Source organism: Salvelinus fontinalis, chromosome 19, assembly GCF_029448725.1.
Source record: "Salvelinus fontinalis isolate EN_2023a chromosome 19, ASM2944872v1, whole genome shotgun sequence".
Taxonomy (NCBI): Eukaryota; Metazoa; Chordata; class Actinopteri; order Salmoniformes; family Salmonidae; genus Salvelinus; species Salvelinus fontinalis.
Window position 1 is genome coordinate 30,863,335 of NC_074683.1, and position 26,190 is coordinate 30,889,524.

The 26,190-nt window shown below is 42.5% G+C and overlaps 1 protein-coding gene across 2 annotated transcripts in view; it reads left to right on the plus strand.

The window, feature by feature from the left end:
* The first annotated feature begins 952 nt into the window (after window positions 1-952).
* The window catches only part of LOC129816598 (vesicle-trafficking protein SEC22a-like), a 33,765-nt gene continuing 8,527 nt past the window's right edge, over window positions 953-26,190 (plus strand). The window contains exons 1-3 of one of the 2 annotated variants that reach the window (XM_055871278.1): window positions 953-1,070; window positions 9,558-9,628; window positions 13,096-13,315. In XM_055871278.1, coding sequence (XP_055727253.1) covers window positions 13,131-13,315 — 185 coding nt within the window. In that variant the 5' untranslated portion in view covers window positions 953-1,070; window positions 9,558-9,628; window positions 13,096-13,130. The remainder of the gene's footprint in view (window positions 1,071-9,557; window positions 9,629-13,095; window positions 13,316-26,190) is intronic. The other variant, XM_055871277.1, reaches the window with a different exon arrangement.

Consider the following 26,190-nt stretch of genomic DNA (forward strand, 5'->3'; position numbering starts at 1 on the left):
ACTGATTGGCTCAAATGTATTAAGATGGAAAGAAATTCCATAAATTAACATTTAACAAGGCACGCCTTTAAATTGAAATGCATTACAGGACTACCTCATGAAGCTGGTTGAGAGAATGCCAAGAGTGTGCAAAGCGGTCATCAAGGCAAAGGGTGGCTACTTTAAAAAATATATTTTGATTTGTAAAACACTTTTTTTGGTTACAACACGATTCCATATGTGTTATTTCATAGTTTTGATGTCTTCACTATTATTCTACAATGTAGAAAATAGTAAAAAATAAAGAAAAACTCTTGAATGAGCAGGTGTGTCCAAACTTTTGACTGGTAATAACATATATAAAAAGCCAACCTTTTCAACCTATACAAATATATATATCTGACTAATGTTGTTATTGAATGAAAGTGACATTATTTTCCAATATGCTGTGGTATCCATGATAATCCATCCATTAATTTCTTGCTGGTGTAATGGTGGTGCTGATGAGAATGCATTCACGCTTCACAGGTTAGCGTTTTTGTCATGAATCTTGTTCTAGAGGCAGCTCTGCAGAGTGGTCACTAGCTGGCACAGCCACAAAGTCAGAAAATATTATTTAAAACCTAACCCTAACCACACTGCTAACCTTAGTGCCTAACCTTAATTTTAAGACAAAAAATACAAATATTTGTTTTCATAAATGTTTACAATAAAGCCGACTTTGCACCTGGACAATCTAACGGAATTCTCTCAGTGCATCCTCCAAGACAAGACTCATCCCAATAAATGTCAACCTGCGCACGCATCACGTATGCCCTACCCATAATGCACAGCGAGCCGTTCCGTCAAACACGTAAACATACGAGTTTCTTAACGCGTTCATGTCCCTGTCGGAACTCGAAATGTCGAACTTGCTAACTGGTTACATGCGGCACGTGTACAAGTATCTAGTTAGCATGTCGGAAGTTCCTAGTTCCGACTAATATCGAACGCGGCATCTGTCCTGAGTGTACGTTTGCGCCACAACAGAATGTAGGCAAATAAAAACGGTGCCCGGTGATGCTACGTTACAAGAAATAAACTACTTTGCGGTGAGTGTTGCATTGACATACGCGTCTGTTCAGGTTAGATCACAAAATAACAATTAATGTTCTATGTTTGGAAAGCCATGTTAGTTTTGCTCTTGACAGCTAGTTAATGTTAGCTAGAGTGCAGTAGCTTGCTAACGGACAGCACGTATGACTAGGAGAGAGCAAACGGGGGTATTTGAGTAGCTAGCTAAAAAGGTGGCCCCTTTTTAATTTATATTATGCGACATGGATAAAGATGGCTAGGCATTGCCATGTAACTGAGTAGTCCTGCTATTAAATATAGCAAACATCACTAGTTAACTATCACATTTTGCACCATCCTCGACAACGGATTTTGCCAGCATTCTGCTGATCAACCTAGCTAGCTTTAGCTATCTCCCTGTCCAGTGTTTCTGAGCTATCAATCTCCTGACAATCGCTTATGCATGTACCATATCCTGGTAAACAATGGAGAGAAAAAAATGCAGGCTCACTCAAGACAAATGTAGCCAGTTAGCTTACTATCCAGGGGGTTGGAGAGGGCACATTTTTCGCGAGGCGTATTAACTAGCCCAATATGTACTCTTGGAGCCTACAGTTACTCCTTAACCATATGTAACGTTCGTTGTGTATCAATTTAACCTCTTTGTTTTATTATTTATCGCTGATATGAAAGGTAAGGAGGTCCTTATGCTTTCAAACCCGTTCCCGAGTGGCGCAGCGGTCTAAGGCACTGCATCTCAGTTCAAGAGGCGTCACTGTAATTCTTGGTTCGAATCCAGGCTGTATCACATCCGTCCGTGATTTGGAGTCCCATAGAGCGGCGCACAATTGATCCAGTGTCGTCCAGGTTTGGCCGGGGTAGGCCGTCATTGAAAATAAGAATTTGTTCTTTTAACTGACTTGCCTAGTTTAAATAAAAGTAAAATAATATTAAATAAATAACGCAACCAAAGTCTGTTTAATGTTCAGCCTGAGCATCTGGGCTCTTAATCCTTGTGTGGTGTTTTTGTTATTCACACAATGTTTGCGGTTTGATTGACCCACAACATTATTGGGCTTTTAAAACAATACACCCATAAAAAGGTACCTAAATATACTTAGATGTTGACTTATCAATTACAAGTAATATAGATACATGCTTAATATTTGCAATGTACCTCTGCTAGATTGCATTTATAAATAAAAGTGCTATTTTTATAAAATGTGTTTTTTGTAAACAAAATCAACTATACTTAAGACATGGTTGGAATAAATCATGTTTATCTTGAAGAAATATAAATGAAACAAGGTTTTCATCACTTTGTTTATTGCGGGCTCCAGAGTGGCACAGCGGTCTAAGGCACTGCAGTGCTTGAGGCGTCACTAGACACCCTGGTTTGAATCCAGGCTGTTTCACAACCAGTTGTGATTGGGAGTCCCATAGTGTGGCGCACAATTGGCCCAGCGTTGTCTGGTATAGGCTATCACTTTAAATAACAATGTGTTCATAAGTGACTTGCCTAGTTAAATAAAAAATATAAAAATGCTTTGAACTGAACCAATTGGAAGGCCAAATTTTACATAGTATTTTATGGAAATTATAAATTAACACTAAGTTCGGCCTACACAGCACATGAGGGACATACATTTACTGTGTGCAAATGTATTTCTTGCACTTGATGCATGTGTACTAAACTCAGCAAAAAAAGAAATGTCCCCTTTTCAGGACCCTGTCTTTCAAAGATAATTTGTAAAAATCCAAATAACTTCACAGATCTTCATTGTAAAGGGTTTAACCACTGTTTTTCATGCTTGTTCAATGAACCATAAACAATTGCGGTCAAACGACCACCCCTCATCACTGTCAAACGCTCCCTAAAACACTTCAGCGACCAGGCCTTTCTAATCGACCTGGCCCGGGTATCCTGGAAGAATATTGACCTCATTCCGTCAGTAGAGGATGCCTGGTTGGTCTATAAAAGTGTTTTCCTCACCATCTTAAATAAGCATGCCTCGTTCAAAAAATTTAGAACCAGGAACAGATATTGCCCTTGGTTCACTCCAGACCTGACTGCGTTAGCATCGAATAGCCCCCGTGATATGATACTTTTCAGGGAAGTCAGGAACGAAACAGGCAGTTTTTACTAGCCTGTTCAACCTCTCTTTCGTATCGTCTGAGATCCCCAAAGATTGGAAAGCTGCCGCGGTCATCCCCCTCTTCAAAGGGGGAGACACTATAGACCCAAACTGCTACAGACCTATATCCTACCCTGCCTTCCTAAGGTCTTCGAAAGCCAAGTTAACAAACAGATCACCGACCATTTCGAGTCCCACTGTACCTTCTCCGCTATGCAATCCGGTTTCCGAGCTGGTCATGGGTTGACCTCAGCCATGCTCAAGGTCCTTTACGATATCGTAACTAGAGGTCGACCGATTATGATTTTTCAACACCAATACCGATTATTGGAGGACAAAAAAAGCCGATGCTGATTTTTATTTTATTTTTTAAACTATATATTTTTTTATATAATACACACACATTTTTGTAATAATGACAATTGCAACACTTGCAACACTTTTTTATTTTAACTTAAAAAAATACACACACACACACACACACACAGCTCTGAAGTGACAATGATAGTGAAGAGTCTGCTTAGGAGACAAATACTCTCAACTGTTTGAATAAAAATAGAGTTTAAGTTACCTGTGATGAATGTTGAAAACAAAAACTGTATTTGCTATATGCAGGAAATCCTATTTTAATAATGGGCATGGTAAGATTTGACAACCAAAGTGCGAGTCATAATTCCCATGACACCTAGCAAAATCTGAAAAGCAGTTCCTTCATTTATTCAATAGGATATTTTTTAGATTCACTTAAAATAAGGTCTGCGTTTCGTGTAGGCTTACACCACCTTGCCAATTTTATAACTGTGTAGATATCCATAGGACAAGGTAACTCTGATCAATATTGGCTAAATATAAGCAAAGATTTTTTTTGTAGAGTGGATTTATGAAAATATGTTGACAAACGTTACCTTATCCTAGTGAGATTTACACGGGTATCAAAACGTCGAGGCGGTTTAAGCCTGCACGAAACACAGACCTTATTTGAAGTAGATCAAGACATTCTCTATGGAAGACATGAACGGTAAAATAACGAAGGAACCCCTTTCAAATTCAGCCGCAAATTACTACAGGAATTATAACGCGTCGACTATTTCTCTCTAAACCATATACCTTTGACTAATCCGGAAACTATCACCTCGAAAACAAAACGTTTATTCCGTTCCGTATTTTATCTAACGGGTGGCATCCATGAGTCTAAATATTCCTCTTACATTGCACAACCTTCAATATTATGTAAAATTCTGGCAAATTAGTTCGCAAAGACCCAGGCGGCCCAAACTGTTGCATATACCCTGACTCTACGTGCAATGAACGCAAGAGAAATGGCACAATTTCACCTGATTAATATTGCCTGCTAACCTGGATTTCTTTTAGCTAAATATGCAGGTTTAAAAATATATACTTGTGTATTGATTTTAAGAAAGGCATTGATGTTTATGGTTAAGTACACATTGGAGCAATGACAGTCATTGATTGATTGTTTTTTATAAGATAAGTTTAATGCTAGCTAGCAATTTGCCTTAGCGTACTGCATTCGCGGCACAGGCAGGCTCCTCGTGGAGTGCAATGTAATCAGTGTTAGAGCATTGGACTTTAAATAGCATTGGACTTTAAACGTTCTGAATGAGGCAGAACGTTCCTAGGCCGTCATTGAAAATAAGAATTTGTTCTTAACTGACTTGCCTAGTTAAATAAAGATTAAATAAAGGTGTAAAAAAATAAAATAAAATTGGCGCCCAAAAATACCGATTTCCGATTGTTATGAAAACTTGAAATCGGCCATTCCGATTAATCGGTCGACCTCTAATGGTCGAAAAATGGCTGTGTTTTTCTGTGGCTATGTACTGACCTAACATAATCGTTTGGTGTGCTTTCGCTGTAAATCCTTTTTGAAATCAGACATGTTGGCTGGAGTGTAGCTTTAATTTAGTGTCTTTCATGTTTGTTTTTTATAGTAATATATTTGAATTTGGCGCTCTGCATTTTTACTGGCTTTTGGCCAAGTGTGACGGTAGCGTCCCACATATCCTAGAAAAGTTAATGCAGCTGGTGGCCACACCAGATACTGTTTCTTTTGATTTGACCCCCACCCCACCCACTTCAGGGACACATTATTCCATTTCTGTCTGTGGAACTTGTTCAGTTCGTTTGAGTCTTGTGTAATTATTTGTATGAACATAACATGTTAAGTTTGCTGAAAATAAGCGCAGTTGATAGTGAGAGGACGTTTCTTTTTTTGCTGAGTTTGTCTTCCTGTTGTTCTTGGGTCCACACCGCAGCACTGGTTGCTACCGGCTGCAATCTAGAATGATGACAACTTAGTTCAGGAATTTTACTTTTATCTCACTCGGATATATAGTTCCAGCATGCCAGGGTAGGAGAGTCCGGCACACACGTGCAACAACATCACTCACACTTACTTCTGCTATTAGAGTTGTTGGTTCTTTGGGTCGGGTGGATGGGGCACCAGCATCCTCCTCCTGAATGCTACTCACGATGGCTGCAGAAGCTGGGGTCCTTGGAATATGTTGCAGCCTCTGGATTTGAGGTCTTACCAATGCCTTGCCCAGCTCCTCGAAAAAGAGCCGTCTCCTCTGGAGTTTCTCTCTGTTCCAAAACGCCATCCAGATGATGAACGTGTTGTACGCCGAGATGTCCAAGATGTTGATGATTATCCAGCGTAGGGTTCTTCTTTTGCAGCTATAGCCAGTAACCAGCTTGCCTAAATTGTCCACACCTCATTTTGTGGCATTGTAATCCATTATGATTTCTAGTTTTTGACGATCCTGCCACAGATTCTCCCATCCCTATGCAGCGTACTCATGAGTACCACGTTTTTGCATTTCTTTGTCACATAGGACACTAGGGATGTGTCTGCCATGAACTGAAATTGAGAGGAATAGGCTCTATCTATGCATTATACCGCCTCCAACGTTCTAATTTACTTCCGATCGTGTTGATTACTTCCGGAGCGAGTTCTGCTATTGTTTTTATCATTAGCTTACTAGCTATCGTCGATGCATTTCTGACTGAAATAGTTCGCAATGACTACGTTTAAATTACAGCCCCGCGAAGGAGGTGCTAATGAACATTGTTCAGTGCCTCTGTGTTCAGTTTCTTCCAAATGTAATGGTATTGTGAGGTTCCATCGTTTCCCGGTCGATGTAGAGCTCGGAAAAAGGTGGTTGGTGGCAGTACATCGTGACAACTTTGCTGTCACCAAACACACAAAGGTGTGTAGTACACATTTTGTCGAAAGTGACTTTGTTGAGGGAAAAATTGGGGGGGGCGACAATACCTAAAAAGAGGTGTTGTTCCTACTGTCTTCGCGTGGAACTGGCACATTCAAAAGAGACCTGGAGTTTGGGAAAGACTGAAACCTCCTGTTCCGACTGAGGGGGATGAAGAACAAGGTGCGCTGCCTATGGACTGTGCCGTCTATGATCTGGTCAGAGCATGGGCCAAGCCAATGTACATGTGTTTATTTGCTAGCAGCAAAATAATAATTTGTTTATATATGACATGTATCAATCGTTTGTGTGAGCTTTAATTAGGCAATGAGTAACAGGGGTGGGGGAAAGAAATCAAGTAAACACAGAATAGCCAGAATGCAAGTTTGAATACAAGGTTGGAGATGTGTAATTGATTAACTGAACTATTGAACATTTGCCGAAATACATTTTTTTTTAAACAAATGTATTCTACTGGTGATTTCTTCACAAGAACATCAATACTTATTTTTCATAAAACCACTAAACTTGGCACCCATGCAGGGGATCCATTCAGGTGCGAGACACTTCTGCAGGTAGTGGTAAAATACAAGTGGTCAACCTTCTCTCTTATAGTTTTTGAAACCTGTAGATCTTTATATATCCTTTCAACTAGGACGTCCTCCTGTGTACAGATGACAAAGGTCACACCAGCTACAACCTGTAGATCTTTATATATCCTTTCAACTAGGACGTCCTCCTGTGTACAGATGACAAAGGTGACACCAGCTACAACCTGTAGATCTTTATACATCCTTTCAACTAGGACGTCCTCCTGTGTAGAGATGACACCAGCTACAACCTGTAGATCTTTATTTATCCTTTCAACTAGGACGTCCTCCTGTGTACAGATGACAAAGGTCACACCAGCTACAACCTGTAGATCTTTATACATCCTTTCAACTAGGACGTCCTCCTGTGTACAGATGACAAAGGTCACACCAGCTACAACCTGTAGATCTTTATACATCCTTTCAACTAGGACGTCCTCCTGTGTACAGATGACAAAGGTCACACCAGCTACAACCTGTAGATCTTTATATATCCTTTCAACTAGGACGTCCTCCTGTGTACAGATGACAAAGGTCACACCAGCTACAACCTGTAGATCTTTATATATCCTTTCAACTAGGACGTCCTCCTGTGTACAGATGACAAAGGTCACACCAGCTACAACCTGTAGATCTTTATACATCCTTTCAACTAGGATCTCCTCCTGTGTACAGATGACACCAGCTACAACCTGTAGATCTTTATTTATCCTTTCAACTAGGATGTCCTCCTGTGTACAAATGAGTCACACCAGCTACAACCTGAGAAGGATTTGACCTTGTACCTGCCAGTAGTAAGAATGAGATCTCTTCAACTTCAGCTCTCCATTCTGTATCTTCAGGTAATGGCAGTCAACATAACTTGGTACATTTTGGCGCTTGACCTCTGAGTCCAAAGTGTGGTCTCACACTGGGATCAAATATGATGCCATCTGGAGAGGATCCCAACCGCGGAGCATCTGGGTGCACTACGAAGGAGTGGAAAGAACGGAAAGAATGTAACATTCTTCAGTGTGCAGTACTGTACAGCCACTGGCTCCATATCTAGCCCCCTCTTCATCTCCATGGTCGGCATACCAGATCCCTTGAACATCTGCTCAGCTAGGTGGTCAGCTGAGGTCTCCCCGGACATGGCAAACCTCTCGGAAACGAGAGGATGTTATTCTCATTTTCCTGAGCTGATGCCATTCCGGGCTGCTGCTCTGCTCCCTTGTAGCAACCTGGACTTTGACATCTCGTAGGTTGTCTCTAATGCCTTGAGGTGGAACTGCTCCTGATGGCTAAGGACGTAAGCACACTGGGAAGACTAGCCATCTAATGGAAGTATTGGTGGAGAAGTGGCATCGGCAATCTTCACAATTTCACGGGTCTTTGGCTGTGGAAGCTGATAGGACAGAACACTGCCGGCTTGCACTGGCCCAAAGGCGGACTCAACCAGGGGTACGTCAGCTGACATGTCCATTGTTGTCACAAGAGGGCAGTAAGTGGAGAAAAGTTGGCATATGTTTCTGAGACGCGGAGAAGGTCCATGTCAGGCATGTATCCATTGAGTGCTTTCCAGAAACAGCACAAGCCCGAAAGTTCAAATGAATTAAAATATACAGATTTATAGATTATATTTCAACCCCGTCTTTGTCCCAAACATTTGTCATTATCATGTGGATACAGTCACAAGAAAATGTTTTCTAAAATGTTTCCATTCTAGGAACCTCCAACTTTCCTTATTCCATCAGCACACGAGTTAGTAGGTTTACTGAACTCTATCCCATCAACCAGACCTGGTTTCACACCCTAATTAACAATGATTTACTGTTACATAGGCTGGATACTTTTCAGGTGCATTTTTTATATGGATATTGATAGACTCACAAGTGTTCTTGGCTTGTGCCAACGCTGTTCTGTGTCTGTGCAGCTGTGAACTGGTGGTGCAGCAGGAATGTTTAGTTGAGAGTAGTGCGCTGTCTGGTAAAGAAGGGCCACCAGATGATTGCACAGAGCACTTCCTGCAACACAGGAGCAGTGGCTTTGGACCACTATCACTTGTACGGAGTGCTTTAACACCATCTGTGAAGATAAGTGACTGTAGTGAGAAACAAGAATGATGTGGCCCATAACAATAAACATAGTAGTGTCTAGTCGTCTTATTAACTAGGGGCTCATTTAACTATACAGGAATAAATTGTCTCAGTAACAAAATTACCAAACACTGCATCAACAGATCTTTACCAAATAACATGTTAAATGGGCAATTCTAAATTGGGATTGGGACCCATCATTATCTATCTATTGATAAGATTAAACGTTGACTCTGTCTCCAACACATTTTGACCATGATGACAGTGTCTCACAGGAGATGTTTAACAAGGTCCCTAGTAGCTATCTATAACCTTTCCCTACTCTCATGCTGTGCGGATTTTCACTCTTCCTCATGGACCGGTGACAGGCAGCCCTCACGGTGATCTCCCCTGTCAATGTATGTTAGATTTGTTAGATACTGTGTAGAAGCTGGAGAAAGTAGAGAGCACAGCAGAGGGTGAGGCCCAGAGGTATTTTGACCACGCTCTGACCCTCAGGAACACCATCCTGTTTCTCCGCTACAACAAGGAACTGACCACCGACCAGGGCCCTGACCTGCCTAACAACGGTAACTAACAACACAACTTACAGCCTCTTCCTTTAGTTAGGAAGAAAGAATTCTTCTTATTATTAAAAGTAGTTGGAATTAAAAATGAAAGTTGTAGTTATAAGTTGTGAGATATTGATATTCAGTGTGCAAGTAGTTAGTAGCTTTAACATGTTAGTAGCTTTAACATCCTGTCTGTAGGTAGTTAGTAGCTTTAACATCCTGTCTGTAAGTAGTTAGTAGCTTTAACATCCTGTCTGTAAGTAGTTAGTAGCTTTAACATCCTGTCTGTAAGTAGTTAGTAGCTTTAACATCCTGTCTGTAAGTAGTTAGTAGCTTTAACATCCTGTCTGTAGGTAGTTAGTAGCTTTAACATCCTGTCTGTAGGTAGTTAGTAGCTTTAACATCCTGTCTGTAGGTAGTTAGTAGCTTTAACATCCTGTCTGTAAGTAGTTAGTAGCTTTAACATGTTAGTAGCTTTAACATCCTGTCTGTAGGTAGTTAGTAGCTTTAACATCCTGTCTGTAAGTAGTTAGTAGCTTTAACATGCAAGTAGTTAGTAGCTTTAACATGTAAGTAGTTAGTAGCTTTAACATGTTAGTAGTTAGTAGCTTTAACATGTTAGTAGCTTTAACATGCAAGTAGTTAGTAGCTTTAACATGTTAGTAGTTAGTAGCTTTAACATGTAAGTAGTTAGTAGCTTTAACATGTAAGTAGTTAGTAGCTTTAACATGTTAGTAGCTTTAACATGCAAGTAGTTAGTAGCTTTAACATGTTAGTAGCTTTAACATGTTAGTAGCTTTAACATGCAAGTAATTAGTAGCTTTAACATCCTGTCTAAGTAGTTAGTAGCTTTAACATGTTAGTAGCTTTAACATCCTGTCTAAGTAGTTAGTAGCTTTAACATCCTGTCTGTAAGTAGTTAGTAGCTTTAACATCCTGTCTGTAAGTAGTTAGTAGCTTTAACATCCTGTCTGTAAGTAGTTAGTAGCTTTAACATCCTGTCTGTAAGTAGTTAGTAGCTTTAACATCCTGTCTGTAAGTAGTTAGTAGCTTTAACATCCTGTCTGTAAGTAGTCTCCCGGGTGGCGCAGTGGTCTAGGGCACTGCATCGCTGCGCCACCAGAGTCTCTGGGTGCACGCCCAGGCTCTGTCGCAGCCGGCCGCAACCGGGAGGTCCGTAGGGCGACGCACAATTGGCATAGCGTCGTCCGGGTTAGGGAGGGTTTGGCCGGTAGGGATATCCTTGTCTCAGTATGTAAATGTAATAAAATGTATGCACTCTACTGTAAGTCGCTCTGGATAAGAGCGTCTGCTAAATGACTAAAATGTAAATGTAAAATGTAAAGACATAACAATTATTTTTAGCTAGCAAATATAGCTAGCAAGCATAACTTAACCAAGCTAATGAAAATACACACATTCTCAGGTAGATTCTGTCAACGTTAGGTCATTTTACGAAGTAACTAGCTAGCTACAGTTAATAGTTAAATTAGCTAGCTAATGATTGTAGCTAGCTAACGTTATATCTGTCACTGACTTGGTACTCATCTTCATAGTTGTCTATGTAGCTTCCTATATACATCTTAAACCCCTTTTCATTCTTGCTAGCTGGAGTCTCGGAGGCTCATTTAACAATTTGATGTACATCATTAATATTAATTTGAGGCAAGTCCTGAAGACACCTAGTAAAAAACTGTGACATAGTGGTAGTAACGTTATATCGTCGATGACAACTAGACTGACCGGAAATTGCCACACCGATAGGAAGTGTGTTTAGAACGTTCGATCATGGAATGTGGATAAGGGCTATTGGTAGGCCTCTTCCTTATATTCAACAGCAGAAGTAGGAGCTCTGGCTTGTTTTATCGTACTGTTCTTAACATCGTCAGCTTCCTCTTGAGGAGCTCCTGTCCCAGCTTGTGCGAAGTAAAAAAAAAAAGTTATCGCATGTGATGTTGTGGCCACGGAGTCCCTGGGTCACGTCCAGGACAACCCGCATCCCTTGGTTCTTCTCAGGGGCTCCTCCATCTGGCTTCCCTGTATACACTTGCAAGTAGCATGCATATGATGAAGCAGCATCACAAGCAGCCCAGATCTTGATTCCATATTTTGTGGTATGTACTGCCTGAAGGGGCAGCGGCCCCTAAATGGCATATGCTGCTCATCAACAGTAACGTTGGGACCAGTGTTTTATAACAGGTGAAGGCCGTCCACCCACTTGTCCCACACTGACCTGTTTGCAGCTAGCTTGTCTCTGCTGCCGAGCTGGTCTGGTGTCTCGGTTATTGAAGCAGATAATCCTGGGAATAATGTGGAAGTTTTCCAGAGACTTTGTTGCACTGAAAAGTTCTCTGCCAGTGTCTGCATCCCACAGGGATTCTGTGGATTTCCCATTGGATCTGAAAACACCAAGGATAAGAACCCCAAAGTATGCATGTAAATGAGTTTGGTCCATTTCCTTCCATCTCTCTCTAAAAACACACCTTCCCTCCAAATTAGTGCAGTCAAGAAAGATTTTCTGGATAGTGTCTGGGATGAACAGTTCTAAAATGTTATGTCCCGCACATGAGTAACCGCCATCCGCGTTGGCCCTGGTTGCATCCTTATCACATTGGCAGCCATGCAGGGTGTGTCATTCCTTGGGCAAGAAGACCATTCAATTAAAGAAAATGTTTGACATCCCCCTGCTGACGGACTTGTCCTGGGGCTGGCCGCTGACGGGCTGCTCCTGGGGCTGGCTGAGGGTCAATCTCATCCTCTTCTTCCAACTCACTGTCAGATTCTGAATTGACAGACATATTCTGAAAATTCTTCATCTTCCAAAGTGGAAGATGCTCCTTCCATGCTAGCTTCTCTGTTCTTGGTGTTATGTTGGAACAGCAGGCCCAGGGAGGAAGAAGACAGAGTGAAGGCACACAGCAAACCTTTTGTTTAATTTGTACTTGTTTTCACCTACATACACACTTTTATTACCCTCGGGCCCGGTAACCCGAACACCACATATGAATATGTAAGGGGGTGTTATTTTGCATGTTCTTCACAGAAAATGAGTCAAGGCCAATGAGTCTCAGGTTATTCATTGTATACTTTTTATTTTAGTAAACATTGAAAATGGGTACCACAGACCCGAACAACACAAGGGTTTTAACAAAACTCCCCCGTACAGAAGACGCCTTCTTCCAATGACTGATGTGTAATGGAACTGATTTGTGACCAAGGGCAAGCTATTAGCACTTTGAAAAACTGCTATCCAAGGTACCGAACCATGGCAGACAGAGATTAGTCCCGCACTAACTTTTCCCATTTATTATGATCTATTCTAGTGTTACACAAGGCTACCCAAAATAATGTGAATTAGATATAGCTATGGTAATATTGACATGCTGGCAATTCTGTTAAACTAGGCCTATTTTATCAGATTGCTAATGAATTCACAATCATCATGCTCTATGAACATGTTCCATTTTCCCTCTTTTTTTTTTTAGGTGTCCAGTGAGAGTGTGTAGAGCTAGCCAGCTGTATGATGTCAATGGTCTTGTTTGCCTCTGTGGTGCGGGTGGTGGACGGTCTACCCCTGTCTGCCTCCACAGACTACGAGCAGGACAAAGGCCTTCAGGAAACCAAGAAGCAAGTCAAAGCACTGTCCAAGAAACTCAGCCAGTTCCCTGACCGGTGCACTCTGAAGGCTGGACAGTACAATATCAAGTAAGTTGCAAGTCACACTTAATGGGATACTTCAGGAAGTTGCTAACTAGTGCTAGGCCAATTGCTAACTAGCGTTACCCATAGACTAACAGTCATTGTGCTATCTGCTAAGTATAATTTAACTGAATCATAATCATAAAGTGTGTTACAGGGTTTGGTTTTTCCATTTATGTTTTGAGGTTGGACTTGAGTAAGTATAGCTTGTTAGCACATAGAATGCACCGATTGGTGACCTCGTTAGTCAGTATGTGTTACACCTGTGCTGGTTGCCATCTCATTAGTGGGAAGGTGTTTCACCTCTGCTGGCCTTGGTTCTATTTATGCGTGGCTGGTCCAGTGCTCTAGTTGTCTTGATAGACGCCGGGGGTTAACACCTTTTAGTTGGCTATCCCTATTTTTATTTCTAACAATCAATCCTTTATCTGCTTTTGTTTTGCTTCACCTTTTTGGAATGTTTCCTGTCTAAGTTTGGTGGGTTTTTCTTTTGGTTTGCTTCTTAGGCTAATTCTATTGGGTGCTTATGGTGGGTGTCTTTTAGGTCCCAGTTGTTGTTGCTATGTAACTTTCAGTGGACAGCCCTATGAGTGTCTTTTAGAACCCCTTCTAAAACCACACTGGTTTTGGTTGTCAGTTTGCCAGTTCCTCCCTTAGTTTGAGCAAAGTTTTTTGGGAGGGGTCTTCCTAGGGAATATAACAAAATTGGGTCTCGTCCGGGATTTTGTTTCCCATGAGTATGGAAGTCACCTACTCTGAAGCTCTGCTGTGCCCAAATATTTGAGTGTTCAAAATACACTTTTGTGGTAGTTTGTCACTGACATCCACCTTATAAGATTGGTGGAATCATTTTGAAAGTTGTATAAACACACAGGCTAATACAAATCTAAAAAGGGCCATGGACTCTAAGTTGAAAGCATTTGTAATAAACCCTACATGGGAGATGTTAGATACATTTATGAAGGCTAATCCGCTCAACATTGCAAAGCATTATATCAAACTGGTATCTGGCAATCCAGTACCGTTGATCGGTACTGCTTTGGTGGAGGAGGAAATCCTTCTGGGGAGGTTGATGAAATGGGTCCTACGGGTGGCAGAGTACATCCCGTAGACGTGCAGCTGAGAGAGTTAGAAATTAAGGTGAGATTGGAGGAACAGAAGCTTGAGCGCAAGGAAAAGGAAAGCGAACGTGAGGAGAGATTGGAGGAACATAAATGAGTTAGAGCACAGGGAAAGACAAGATGAGTGTGCAGCCAAACAACAAGAATGTGCAGACAGACTAGAACAATAAGAGTGTGCAGACAGACTAGAACAATAAGAGTGTGCAGACAGACTAGAACAATAAGAGTGTGCAGACAGACTAGAACAATAAGAGTGTGCAGACAGACTAGAACAATAAGAGTGTGCAGACAGACTAGAACAATAAGAGTGTGCAGACAGACTAGAACAATAAGTGTGCAGACAGACTAGAACAATAAGAGTGTGCAGACAGACTAGAACAATAAGAGTGTGCAGACAGACTAGAACAATAAGAGTGTGCAGACAGACTAGAACAATAAGAGTGTGCAGACAGACTAGAACAATAAGAGTGTGCAGACAGACTAGAACAATAAGAGTGTGCAGACAGACTAGAACAATAAGAGTGTGCAGACAGACTAGAACAATAAGAGTGTGCAGACAGACTAGAACAATAAGAGTGTGCAGACAGACTAGAACAATAAGAGTGTGCAGACAGACTAGAACAATAAGAGTGTGCAGACAGACTAGAACAATAAGAGTGTGCAGACAGACTAGAACAATAAGAGTGTGCAGACAGACTAGAACAATAAGAGTGTGCAGACAGACTAGAACAATAAGAGTGTGCAGACAGACTAGAACAATAAGAGTGTGCAGACAGACTAGAACAATAAGAGTGTGCAGACAGACTAGAACAATAAGAGTGTGCAGACAGACTAGAACAATAAGAGTGTGCAGACAGACTAGAACAATAAGAGTGTGCAGACAGACTAGAACAATAAGAGTGTGCAGACAGACTAGAACAATAAGAGTGTGCAGACAGACTAGAACAATAAGAGTGTGCAGACAGACTAGAACAATAAGAGTGTGCAGACAGACTAGAACAATAAGAGTGTGCAGACAGACTAGAACAATAAGAGTGTGCAGACAGACTAGAACAATAAGAGTGTGCAGACAGACTAGAACAATAAGAGTGTGCAGACAGACTAGAACAATAAGAGTGTGCAGACAGACTAGGACAATAAGAGTGTGCAGACAGACTAGAACAATAAGAGTGTGCAGACAGACTAGAACAATAAGAGTGTGCAGACAGACTAGACCAATAAGAGTGTGCAGACAGACTAGACCAATAAGAGTGTGCAGACAGACTAGACCAATAAGAGTGTGCAGACAGACTAGACCAATAAGAGTGTGCAGACAGACTAGACCAATAAGAGTGTGCAGACAGACTAGACCAATAAGAGTGTGCAGACAGACTAGACCAATAAGAGTGTGCAGACAGACTAGACCAATAAGAGTGTGCAGACAGACTAGACCAATAAGAGTGTGCAGACAGACTAGACCAATAAGAGTGTGCAGACAGACTAGACCAATAAGAGTGTGCAGACAGACTAGACCAATAAGAGTGTGCAGACAGACTAGACCAATAAGAGTGTGCAGACAGACTAGACCAATAAGAGTGTGCAGACAGACTAGACCAATAAGAGTGTGCAGACAGACTAGACCAATAAGAGTGTGCAGACAGACTAGACCAATAAGAGTGTGCAGACAGACTAGACCAATAAGAGTGTGCAGACAGACTAGACCAATAAGAGTGTGCAGACAGACTAGACCAATAAGAGTGTGCAGACAGACTAGACCAATAAGAGTGTGCAGACAGACTAGACCAATAAGAGTGTGCAGACAGACTAGACCAATAAGAGTGTGCAGACAGACTAGACCAATAAGAGTGTGCAGACAGACTAGACCAATAAGAGTGTGCAGACAGACTAGGCCAATAAGAGTGTGCAGACAGACTAGGCCAATAAGAGTGTGCAGACAGACTAGGCCAATAAGAGTGTGCAGACAGACTAGGCCAATAAGAGTGTGCAGACAGACTAGGCCAATAAGAGTGTGCAGACAGACTAGGCCAATAAGAGTGTGCAGACAGACTAGGCCAATAAGAGTGTGCAGACAGACTAGGCCAATAAGAGTGTGCAGACAGACTAGGCCAATAAGAGTGTGCAGACAGACTAGGCCAATAAGAGTGTGCAGACAGACTAGGCCAATAAGAGTGTGCAGACAGACTAGGCCAATAAGAGTGTGCAGACAGACTAGGCCAATAAGAGTGTGCAGACAGACTAGGCCAATAAGAGTGTGCAGACAGACTAGGCCAATAAGAGTGTGCAGACAGACTAGGCCAATAAGAGTGTGCAGACAGACTAGGCCAATAAGAGTGTGCAGACAGACTAGGCCAATAAGAGTGTGCAGACAGACTAGGCCAATAAGAGTGTGCAGACAGACTAGGCCAATAAGAGTGTGCAGACAGACTAGGCCAATAAGAGTGTGCAGACAGACTAGGCCAATAAGAGTGTGCAGACAGACTAGGCCAATAAGAGTGTGCAGACAGACTAGGCCAATAAGAGTGTGCAGACAGACTAGGCCAATAAGAGTGTGCAGACAGACTAGGCCAATAAGAGTGTGCAGACAGACTAGGCCAATAAGAGTGTGCAGACAGACTAGGCCAATAAGAGTGTGCAGACAGACTAGGCCAATAAGAGTGTGCAGACAGACTAGGCCAATAAGAGTGTGCAGACAGACTAGGCCAATAAGAGTGTGCAGACAGACTAGGCCAATAAGAGTGTGCAGACAGACTAGGCCAATAAGAGTGTGCAGACAGACTAGGCCAATAAGAGTGTGCAGACAGACTAGGCCAATAAGAGTGTGCAGACAGACTAGGCCAATAAGAGTGTGCAGACAGACTAGGCCAATAAGAGTGTGCAGACAGACTAGGCCAATAAGAGTGTGCAGACAGACTAGGCCAATAAGAGTGTGCAGACAGACTAGGCCAATAAGAGTGTGCAGACAGACTAGGCCAATAAGAGTGTGCAGACAGACTAGGCCAATAAGAGTGTGCAGACAGACTAGGCCAATAAGAGTGTGCAGACAGACTAGGCCAATAAGAGTGTGCAGACAGACTAGGCCAATAAGAGTGTGCAGACAGACTAGGCCAATAAGAGTGTGCAGACAGACTAGGCCAATAAGAGTGTGCAGACAGACTAGGCCAATAAGAGTGTGCAGACAGACTAGGCCAATAAGAGTGTGCAGACAGACTAGGCCAATAAGAGTGTGCAGACAGACTAGGCCAATAAGAGTGTGCAGACAGACTAGGCCAATAAGAGTGTGCAGACAGACTAGGCCAATAAGAGTGTGCAGACAGACTAGGCCAATAAGAGTGTGCAGACAGACTAGGCCAATAAGAGTGTGCAGACAGACTAGGCCAATAAGAGTGTGCAGACAGACTAGGCCAATAAGAGTGTGCAGACAGACTAGGCCAATAAGAGTGTGCAGACAGACTAGGCCAATAAGAGTGTGCAGACAGACTAGGCCAATAAGAGTGTGCAGACAGACTAGGCCAATAAGAGTGTGCAGACAGACTAGGCCAATAAGAGTGTGCAGACAGACTAGGCCAATAAGAGTGTGCAGACAGACTAGGCCAATAAGAGTGTGCAGACAGACTAGGCCAATAAGAGTGTGCAGACAGACTAGGCCAATAAGAGTGTGCAGACAGACTAGGCCAATAAGAGTGTGCAGACAGACTAGGCCAATAAGAGTGTGCAGACAGACTAGGCCAATAAGAGTGTGCAGACAGACTAGGCCAATAAGAGTGTGCAGACAGACTAGGCCAATAAGAGTGTGCAGACAGACTAGGCCAATAAGAGTGTGCAGACAGACTAGGCCAATAAGAGTGTGCAGACAGACTAGGCCAATAAGAGTGTGCAGACAGACTAGGCCAATAAGAGTGTGCAGACAGACTAGGCCAATAAGAGTGTGCAGACAGACTAGGCCAATAAGAGTGTGCAGACAGACTAGGCCAATAAGAGTGTGCAGACAGACTAGGCCAATAAGAGTGTGCAGACAGACTAGGCCAATAAGAGTGTGCAGACAGACTAGGCCAATAAGAGTGTGCAGACAGACTAGGCCAATAAGAGTGTGCAGACAGACTAGGCCAATAAGAGTGTGCAGACAGACTAGGCCAATAAGAGTGTGCAGACAGACTAGGCCAATAAGAGTGTGCAGACAGACTAGGCCAATAAGAGTGTGCAGACAGACTAGGCCAATAAGAGTGTGCAGACAGACTAGGCCAATAAGAGTGTGCAGACAGACTAGGCCAATAAGAGTGTGCAGACAGACTAGGCCAATAAGAGTGTGCAGACAGACTAGGCCAATAAGAGTGTGCAGACAGACTAGGCCAATAAGAGTGTGCAGACAGACTAGGCCAATAAGAGTGTGCAGACAGACTAGGCCAATAAGAGTGTGCAGACAGACTAGGCCAATAAGAGTGTGCAGACAGACTAGGCCAATAAGAGTGTGCAGACAGACTAGGCCAATAAGAGTGTGCAGACAGACTAGGCCAATAAGAGTGTGCAGACAGACTAGGCCAATAAGAGTGTGCAGACAGACTAGGCCAATAAGAGTGTGCAGACAGACTAGGCCAATAAGAGTGTGCAGACAGACTAGGCCAATAAGAGTGTGCAGACAGACTAGGCCAATAAGAGTGTGCAGACAGACTAGGCCAATAAGAGTGTGCAGACAGACTAGGCCAATAAGAGTGTGCAGACAGACTAGGCCAATAAGAGTGTGCAGACAGACTAGGCCAATAAGAGTGTGCAGACAGACTAGGCCAATAAGAGTGTGCAGACAGACTAGGCCAATAAGAGTGTGCAGACAGACTAGGCCAATAAGAGTGTGCAGACAGACTAGGCCAATAAGAGTGTGCAGACAGACTAGGCCAATAAGAGTGTGCAGACAGACTAGGCCAATAAGAGTGTGCAGACAGACTAGGCCAATAAGAGTGTGCAGACAGACTAGGCCAATAAGAGTGTGCAGACAGACTAGGCCAATAAGAGTGTGCAGACAGACTAGGCCAATAAGAGTGTGCAGACAGACTAGGCCAATAAGAGTGTGCAGACAGACTAGGCCAATAAGAGTGTGCAGACAGACTAGGCCAATAAGAGTGTGCAGACAGACTAGGCCAATAAGAGTGTGCAGACAGACTAGGCCAATAAGAGTGTGCAGACAGACTAGGCCAATAAGAGTGTGCAGACAGACTAGGCCAATAAGAGTGTGCAGACAGACTAGGCCAATAAGAGTGTGCAGACAGACTAGGCCAATAAGAGTGTGCAGACAGACTAGGCCAATAAGAGTGTGCAGACAGACTAGGCCAATAAGAGTGTGCAGACAGACTAGGCCAATAAGAGTGTGCAGACAGACTAGGCCAATAAGAGTGTGCAGACAGACTAGGCCAATAAGAGTGTGCAGACAGACTAGGCCAATAAGAGTGTGCAGACAGACTAGGCCAATAAGAGTGTGCAGACAGACTAGGCCAATAAGAGTGTGCAGACAGACTAGGCCAATAAGAGTGTGCAGACAGACTAGGCCAATAAGAGTGTGCAGACAGACTAGGCCAATAAGAGTGTGCAGACAGACTAGGCCAATAAGAGTGTGCAGACAGACTAGGCCAATAAGAGTGTGCAGACAGACTAGGCCAATAAGAGTGTGCAGACAGACTAGGCCAATAAGAGTGTGCAGACAGACTAGGCCAATAAGAGTGTGCAGACAGACTAGGCCAATAAGAGTGTGCAGACAGACTAGGCCAATAAGAGTGTGCAGACAGACTAGGCCAATAAGAGTGTGCAGACAGACTAGGCCAATAAGAGTGTGCAGACAGACTAGGCCAATAAGAGTGTGCAGACAGACTAGGCCAATAAGAGTGTGCAGACAGACTAGGCCAATAAGAGTGTGCAGACAGACTAGGCCAATAAGAGTGTGCAGACAGACTAGGCCAATAAGAGTGTGCAGACAGACTAGGCCAATAAGAGTGTGCAGACAGACTAGGCCAATAAGAGTGTGCAGACAGACTAGGCCAATAAGAGTGTGCAGACAGACTAGGCCAATAAGAGTGTGCAGACAGACTAGGCCAATAAGAGTGTGCAGACAGACTAGGCCAATAAGAGTGTGCAGACAGACTAGGCCAATAAGAGTGTGCAGACAGACTAGGCCAATAAGAGTGTGCAGACAGACTAGGCCAATAAGAGTGTGCAGACAGACTAGGCCAATAAGAGTGTGCAGACAGACTAGGCCAATAAGAGTGTGCAGACAGACTAGGCCAATAAGAGTGTGCAGACAGACTAGGCCAATAAGAGTGTGCAGACAGACTAGGCCAATAAGAGTGTGCAGACAGACTAGGCCAATAAGAGTGTGCAGACAGACTAGGCCAATAAGAGTGTGCAGACAGACTAGGCCAATAAGAGTGTGCAGACAGACTAGGCCAATAAGAGTGTGCAGACAGACTAGGCCAATAAGAGTGTGCAGACAGACTAGGCCAATAAGAGTGTGCAGACAGACTAGGCCAATAAGAGTGTGCAGACAGACTAGGCCAATAAGAGTGTGCAGACAGACTAGGCCAATAAGAGTGTGCAGACAGACTAGGCCAATAAGAGTGTGCAGACCGACTAGGCCAATAAGAGTGTGCAGACCGACTAGGCCAATAAGAACGTGTGCATGCCATTCGCTTGAAAGAGCTGGAAGCACTCCGAATCCAGTCTGGTCATCTTGCTCTCAAGAGTTTGATCTTGGTCGGAACAGCTGGTTGTACTGCCTTTTTAATGACAGAGGTGGATGTATGTATTACTTTGTTTGAGGGGATTCCCACATCCCTAAAATGGCTAAGATATTTGGTCACTGCTCCTCCAAATGTCCTTGTGGGAAAGGCTCAAAGTGTACGCCGCTTTATTTCCCGACCAGAGTTCAGATTGACACTATTATAGCTGCTATACTTCGGGCTTATGAGTTGGTCCCAGAGGCATACTGACAATAGTTTCGTAAATTACAAAAGACACAATCACAAAGCCATGACGAGTTCGCTGGGGAACAAGCATGTCTTTTGCTTGCTGCTGTGGTTCTCAAGAGGTCAAGGACCTTGAGGATTTGAAAACTCTCCTACTTCTCGAGCTGTTCAAAAATTGCCTTCCCCTCTACATTTGAGCACAAGGATCTCACTCTTGAGAAAGCTGTAATTCTTGCGGATGAGTTTGTGTTGAGACACAAGGATCTTCACAAAGCACCCAGTCATTATCGCTATGCAAAAAGCAGTACAGAGAAGTCACATCCTACTGCAAGGTTTAAGTCCATTTCTACAGAGCCCAAAGATAAAGATCGGCAGAACAGGTTTTTCGTATCCAACAGTTTGTCATTACTGCTGTGAGAAAGGATACTGTCTCTGTGTCCTAAGTTGAAATGGAAAAATGAGAGAGCACTCCAGCCCATTAAGTCTCTGTTTGGGACTGTTGTATCTCTTAAACAAGATTTTGGATCAGATGTGTATAAACCCTTTGTTTCAGACGGGTTTGTCTCTGCGGAGTAGCAATGCTTTTAAGCAGCTGGTGAAGATACTGCAAGACACTGGGGCAGCCCAGTCCTTCATTTTGGAGGATGTTTTGCCTTTGTCTGACATTTCAGCAACTGGTTACAGTGCGTTACAAGGCATAGAAGTTATTTTGTATAATGTGGAACTCGAGTCTGATCTGGTTACTTTGTTGTTGGAGTGAGGCCTAGCCTATCTGTGAAGGTGGTCTCGTTCATTTTGGGAAATTATTTGGCTGGATGGAAGGTTGTGCCAAATCCTGTCGTTTTGTGAGAAACCCAGAGTAGAGGAACCTGATGGGTTATCAAAGTACCCTAGCGTGTTCCGTTACACATGCTATGTCTAAGAAAGTTGGTGGGCGAAAGTCTAGTGTTGTGGAGGATGTCAGCGACCCCCACCATGATCGATCTAAATTAAACGTTTATGGGTGATCCTGATTTCGGTAAACCACCAGAGTTGACCTCTCCTTTAAAAACCCCAAGGTGAGCAAGTTTTGTAGGGCCGCTGAAGGAAGAGAGGGTCCCTACAGTTGACACTTCAATGTCTAGGAAGCGGCTGATTGCGGAACCGAGTAGAGATGTCTCCTTCTCCCTTCTTTTTACTGAGATGCGTCCATAGGAGTTTGAAGTTCATGTGGGTTACTCTGACAGATGGTGTTCTGAGGAAATGGTTTTCTCGTGCCACTTCTGAGCAGGATGATTGGCCCAGTGTATCTCAAATTGTTGTTACACTTCGACAAGAGATACTGAGGTTTCCTCAGGATGGTAGTATGGCAGGCCATCATGTGCACAACAAGATGAATGACCGAATCTTGTGTAACTTCTTCTGGTCTGAAACAGGATATTGTCTTACTGCATATCCTGTCGCATTTGCCAGCGGACGGGTAAACCGAACCAAGCTGTACCGGTTGCACCTTAGCAGCCTCTTCCTGCTTTTAATGAACATTTTAGCAGGGTTCTGGTGGATTGTGTTGGTCCTTTGCCCAAAGCCAAGAGTGGTAACCAGTTTCTCTTAACCATAATGTGCTGCCACTCGTTTCCCTGAGGCCATTCCACTGAGTAAAATCATGGCTCCCAGTATTAAGCTCATGGTGAAATTCTTTTCAACGTTTGGACTTCACGGCCCGACTGCACTACCTGCAGGTTTGAATTTCACGTTGGGGGTCTTCATCAGACTTTGAAGTCTATTTTGAGAGCTTACTAGTTTGAGAGAGACTAGGATGAGGGGGTCCCTCTTGTGCAAGTCCGAATGAACTTGTTTGGATATCATGTATATTAGTTATTTCCTGTTGGCTGTGAGCTAGAGGTCGACCGATTTTAATCAGAATGGCCCATTTTTTAATTAGGTCCGATTTCAAGTTTTCATAACAATCGGTAATTTTGGGCACCGAATTTTGCTGATTTTTTTGTTTTATAGAAAAAAATTAATAATTAAACACCTTTTATTTAACTAGGCAAGTGTGATTTTTACCTTGTCAGCTCAGGGATTCGTTTTTGCAACCTTCCGGTTACTAGTCCAACGCTCTAACCACCTGCCTTACTTTGCACTCCATGAGGAGCCTGCGGGCAGGCTGACTACCTGTTACGCGAGGGCAGCAAGAAGCCAAGGTAAGTTGCTAGCTAGCATTAAACTTATTTTATAAAAAACAATCAATCAATCTTAACATAATCACTAGTTAACTACACATGATTGATGATATTACAAGTTTATCTAGCCTGTCCTGCGATGCATATAATCGATGCGGTGCCTGTTCATTTCTCATTGAATCACAGCCTACTTCGGCAAACGGGTGATGATTTAACAAGCGCATTTACAAAAAAAGCACTGTCGTTGCACCAATGTACCTAACCATAAACATCAATGCCTTTCTTTAAAATCAATACATAAGTATATATTTTTAAACCTGCATATTTAGTTAATGTTGCCTGCTAACATGAATTTCTTAACTAGGGAAATTGTGTCACTTCTCTTGCGTTCCGTGCTAGCAGTTAGGGTATATGTAGCAGTTTGGGCCTACTGGCTCATTGCGAACTGTGTGAAGTACATTTATTACTAACAAAGGCCGTAATTAATTTGCCAGAATTGTACATAATTATGACAACATTGAAGGTTGTGCAATGTAACAGCAATATTTAGACTTAGGGATGCCACCTGTTAGATAAAATACGTAACGGTTCCGTATTTCACTGAAAGATTAAACGTTTTCGAAATGATCGTTTCTGGATTCAACCATTTTAATGACCAAAGCCTCATATTTCTGTGTGTTATTATGTTATAATTAAGTCTATGATTTGATACAGCAGCCTGACTGAGCGATAGTAGGCACCAGCAGTCTTGTATGCATTCATTCAAACAGCACTTTTGTGCCTTTTGCCAGCAGCTCTTCACAATGCTTCAAGCATTGAGCTGTTTATGACTTCAAGCCCATCAACTCCCGAGATTAGGCTGGTGTAACCGATGTGAAATGCCTAGATAATTAGCGGGGTGCGCGCTAATAGCGTTTCAATCGGTGAGGTCACTCGCTCTGAGACTTGGAGTAGTTGTTCCTCTTGCTCTGCATGGGTAACGCTGCTGCGAGGGTGGCTGTTGTCGATGTGTTCCTGGTTCAAGCCCAGGTAGGGGCGAGGAGAGGGAAGGAAGCTATACTGTTACACTGGCAATACTAAAGTGCCTGTAAGAACATCCAATAGTCAAAGGTATATGAAATACAAATGGTATAGAGAGAAATAGTCCTATAATAACTACAACCTAACTTCTTACCTGGGAATATGGAAGGCTCATGTTAAAAGGAACCACCAGCTTTCATATGTTCTGAGCAAGGAACTTAAACGTAAGCTTTTTTACATGGCACACATTGCACTTTTACTTTCTTCTCCAACACTTTGTTTCTGCATTATTTAAACCAAATTAAACATGTTTCATAATTTATTTGAGGCTAAATTGATTTTATTGATGTATTATATTAAGTTAAAATAAGTGTTCATTCAGTATTGTTGTAATTGTCATTATTACAAAAAAAAAAAAAGGCCAATTAATCGGTATCGGCTTTTTTTGGTTCTCCAATTAATCGGTATCGGAGATGAAGAATCTAAATCGGTCGACGTCTACTGTGAGCACATTTGTCCAACAATAATGTAGGCTATATTTAAGGGTGAAGGTGTTACAGGCTTTGGTTTTTCCATTTATGTTTTGAGGTTGGTCTTTAGCATATATTGCTCGTTAGCACAGGGCTCACCAATTGGTGTCACCTCATTAGTCAGGAAGTGTTACACCTGTGCTGGTTGCCATCTCATTAGTGGAAAGGTGTTTCACCTGTGCTGGCCTTGGTGCTATTTAAAAAGTGGCTGGCCCAATGCACAAGTTGTCTTGATTGAGACAGAGGGTTTAGTTGGCTCTACCTATTTTATTTCTAGACAATCCTTTGTCTGGTTTTTTGTTGTTTTGTTTCAACTTTTTGGTTTTACTTTCTAAGTTTGGTGTGGTTTTTTGTTTTGTTTTGCCTCTACTTAGGTAAATGTAGTGGACACCCCCAGGATTTTCTTTCAGTACCACTCCTAAAACCCATCCTTTTCCGTTTTGGTTCAGTGACTCTTTGTTAGCTCCCATTTGTGTGAGTGACTTGTTTTTATTTTTTTATTGCTTGGGAATGTAGCAAGGCCAATTACCAGAGAAGCGTTTATATAAAATCTAACTGACTTTGGTATTACCACCACCCAAAGTTGCTAGCAGTTCTCTATGGTATAATTTTGCTTTGAGGGGATGGTGTTATCACTCAGTCTAGGGCTGTGGCGGTCATTCAATTTTATTAGCCGGTTATTGTCATTCAAAAGTCTGCCTGTCTCACGGTAATTGACCGTTAATTAACATAAACATGTTTAGCATCTCCAGACCGCCACACATACATCATCCTTTGGAACAGCTACATTTAAAACAGTATTATAAATCTATTTAATACACACATCACAATAAATCCATAATTTTTTTGTAGGCAGGTCTAAAGAATCATGATATGAATAAAAATTGATTTCAGAAGAACATGACTTGGACTACTGTATGTTTTCTGGCTATGCTCCATGCTGAAGGCTTGTTCATGTAGCAGACAAGATATGCTTTAAGTCCCGTGCCATTATTGTATAGTAAGAAGAATATAATTGAACTTAATTGTATGAAATAGAAAGGATATTTTTCCCATTCTAATGTGTGCATGTGAAGTGGCTATGTTGAGCGTAAAAGTGATTTT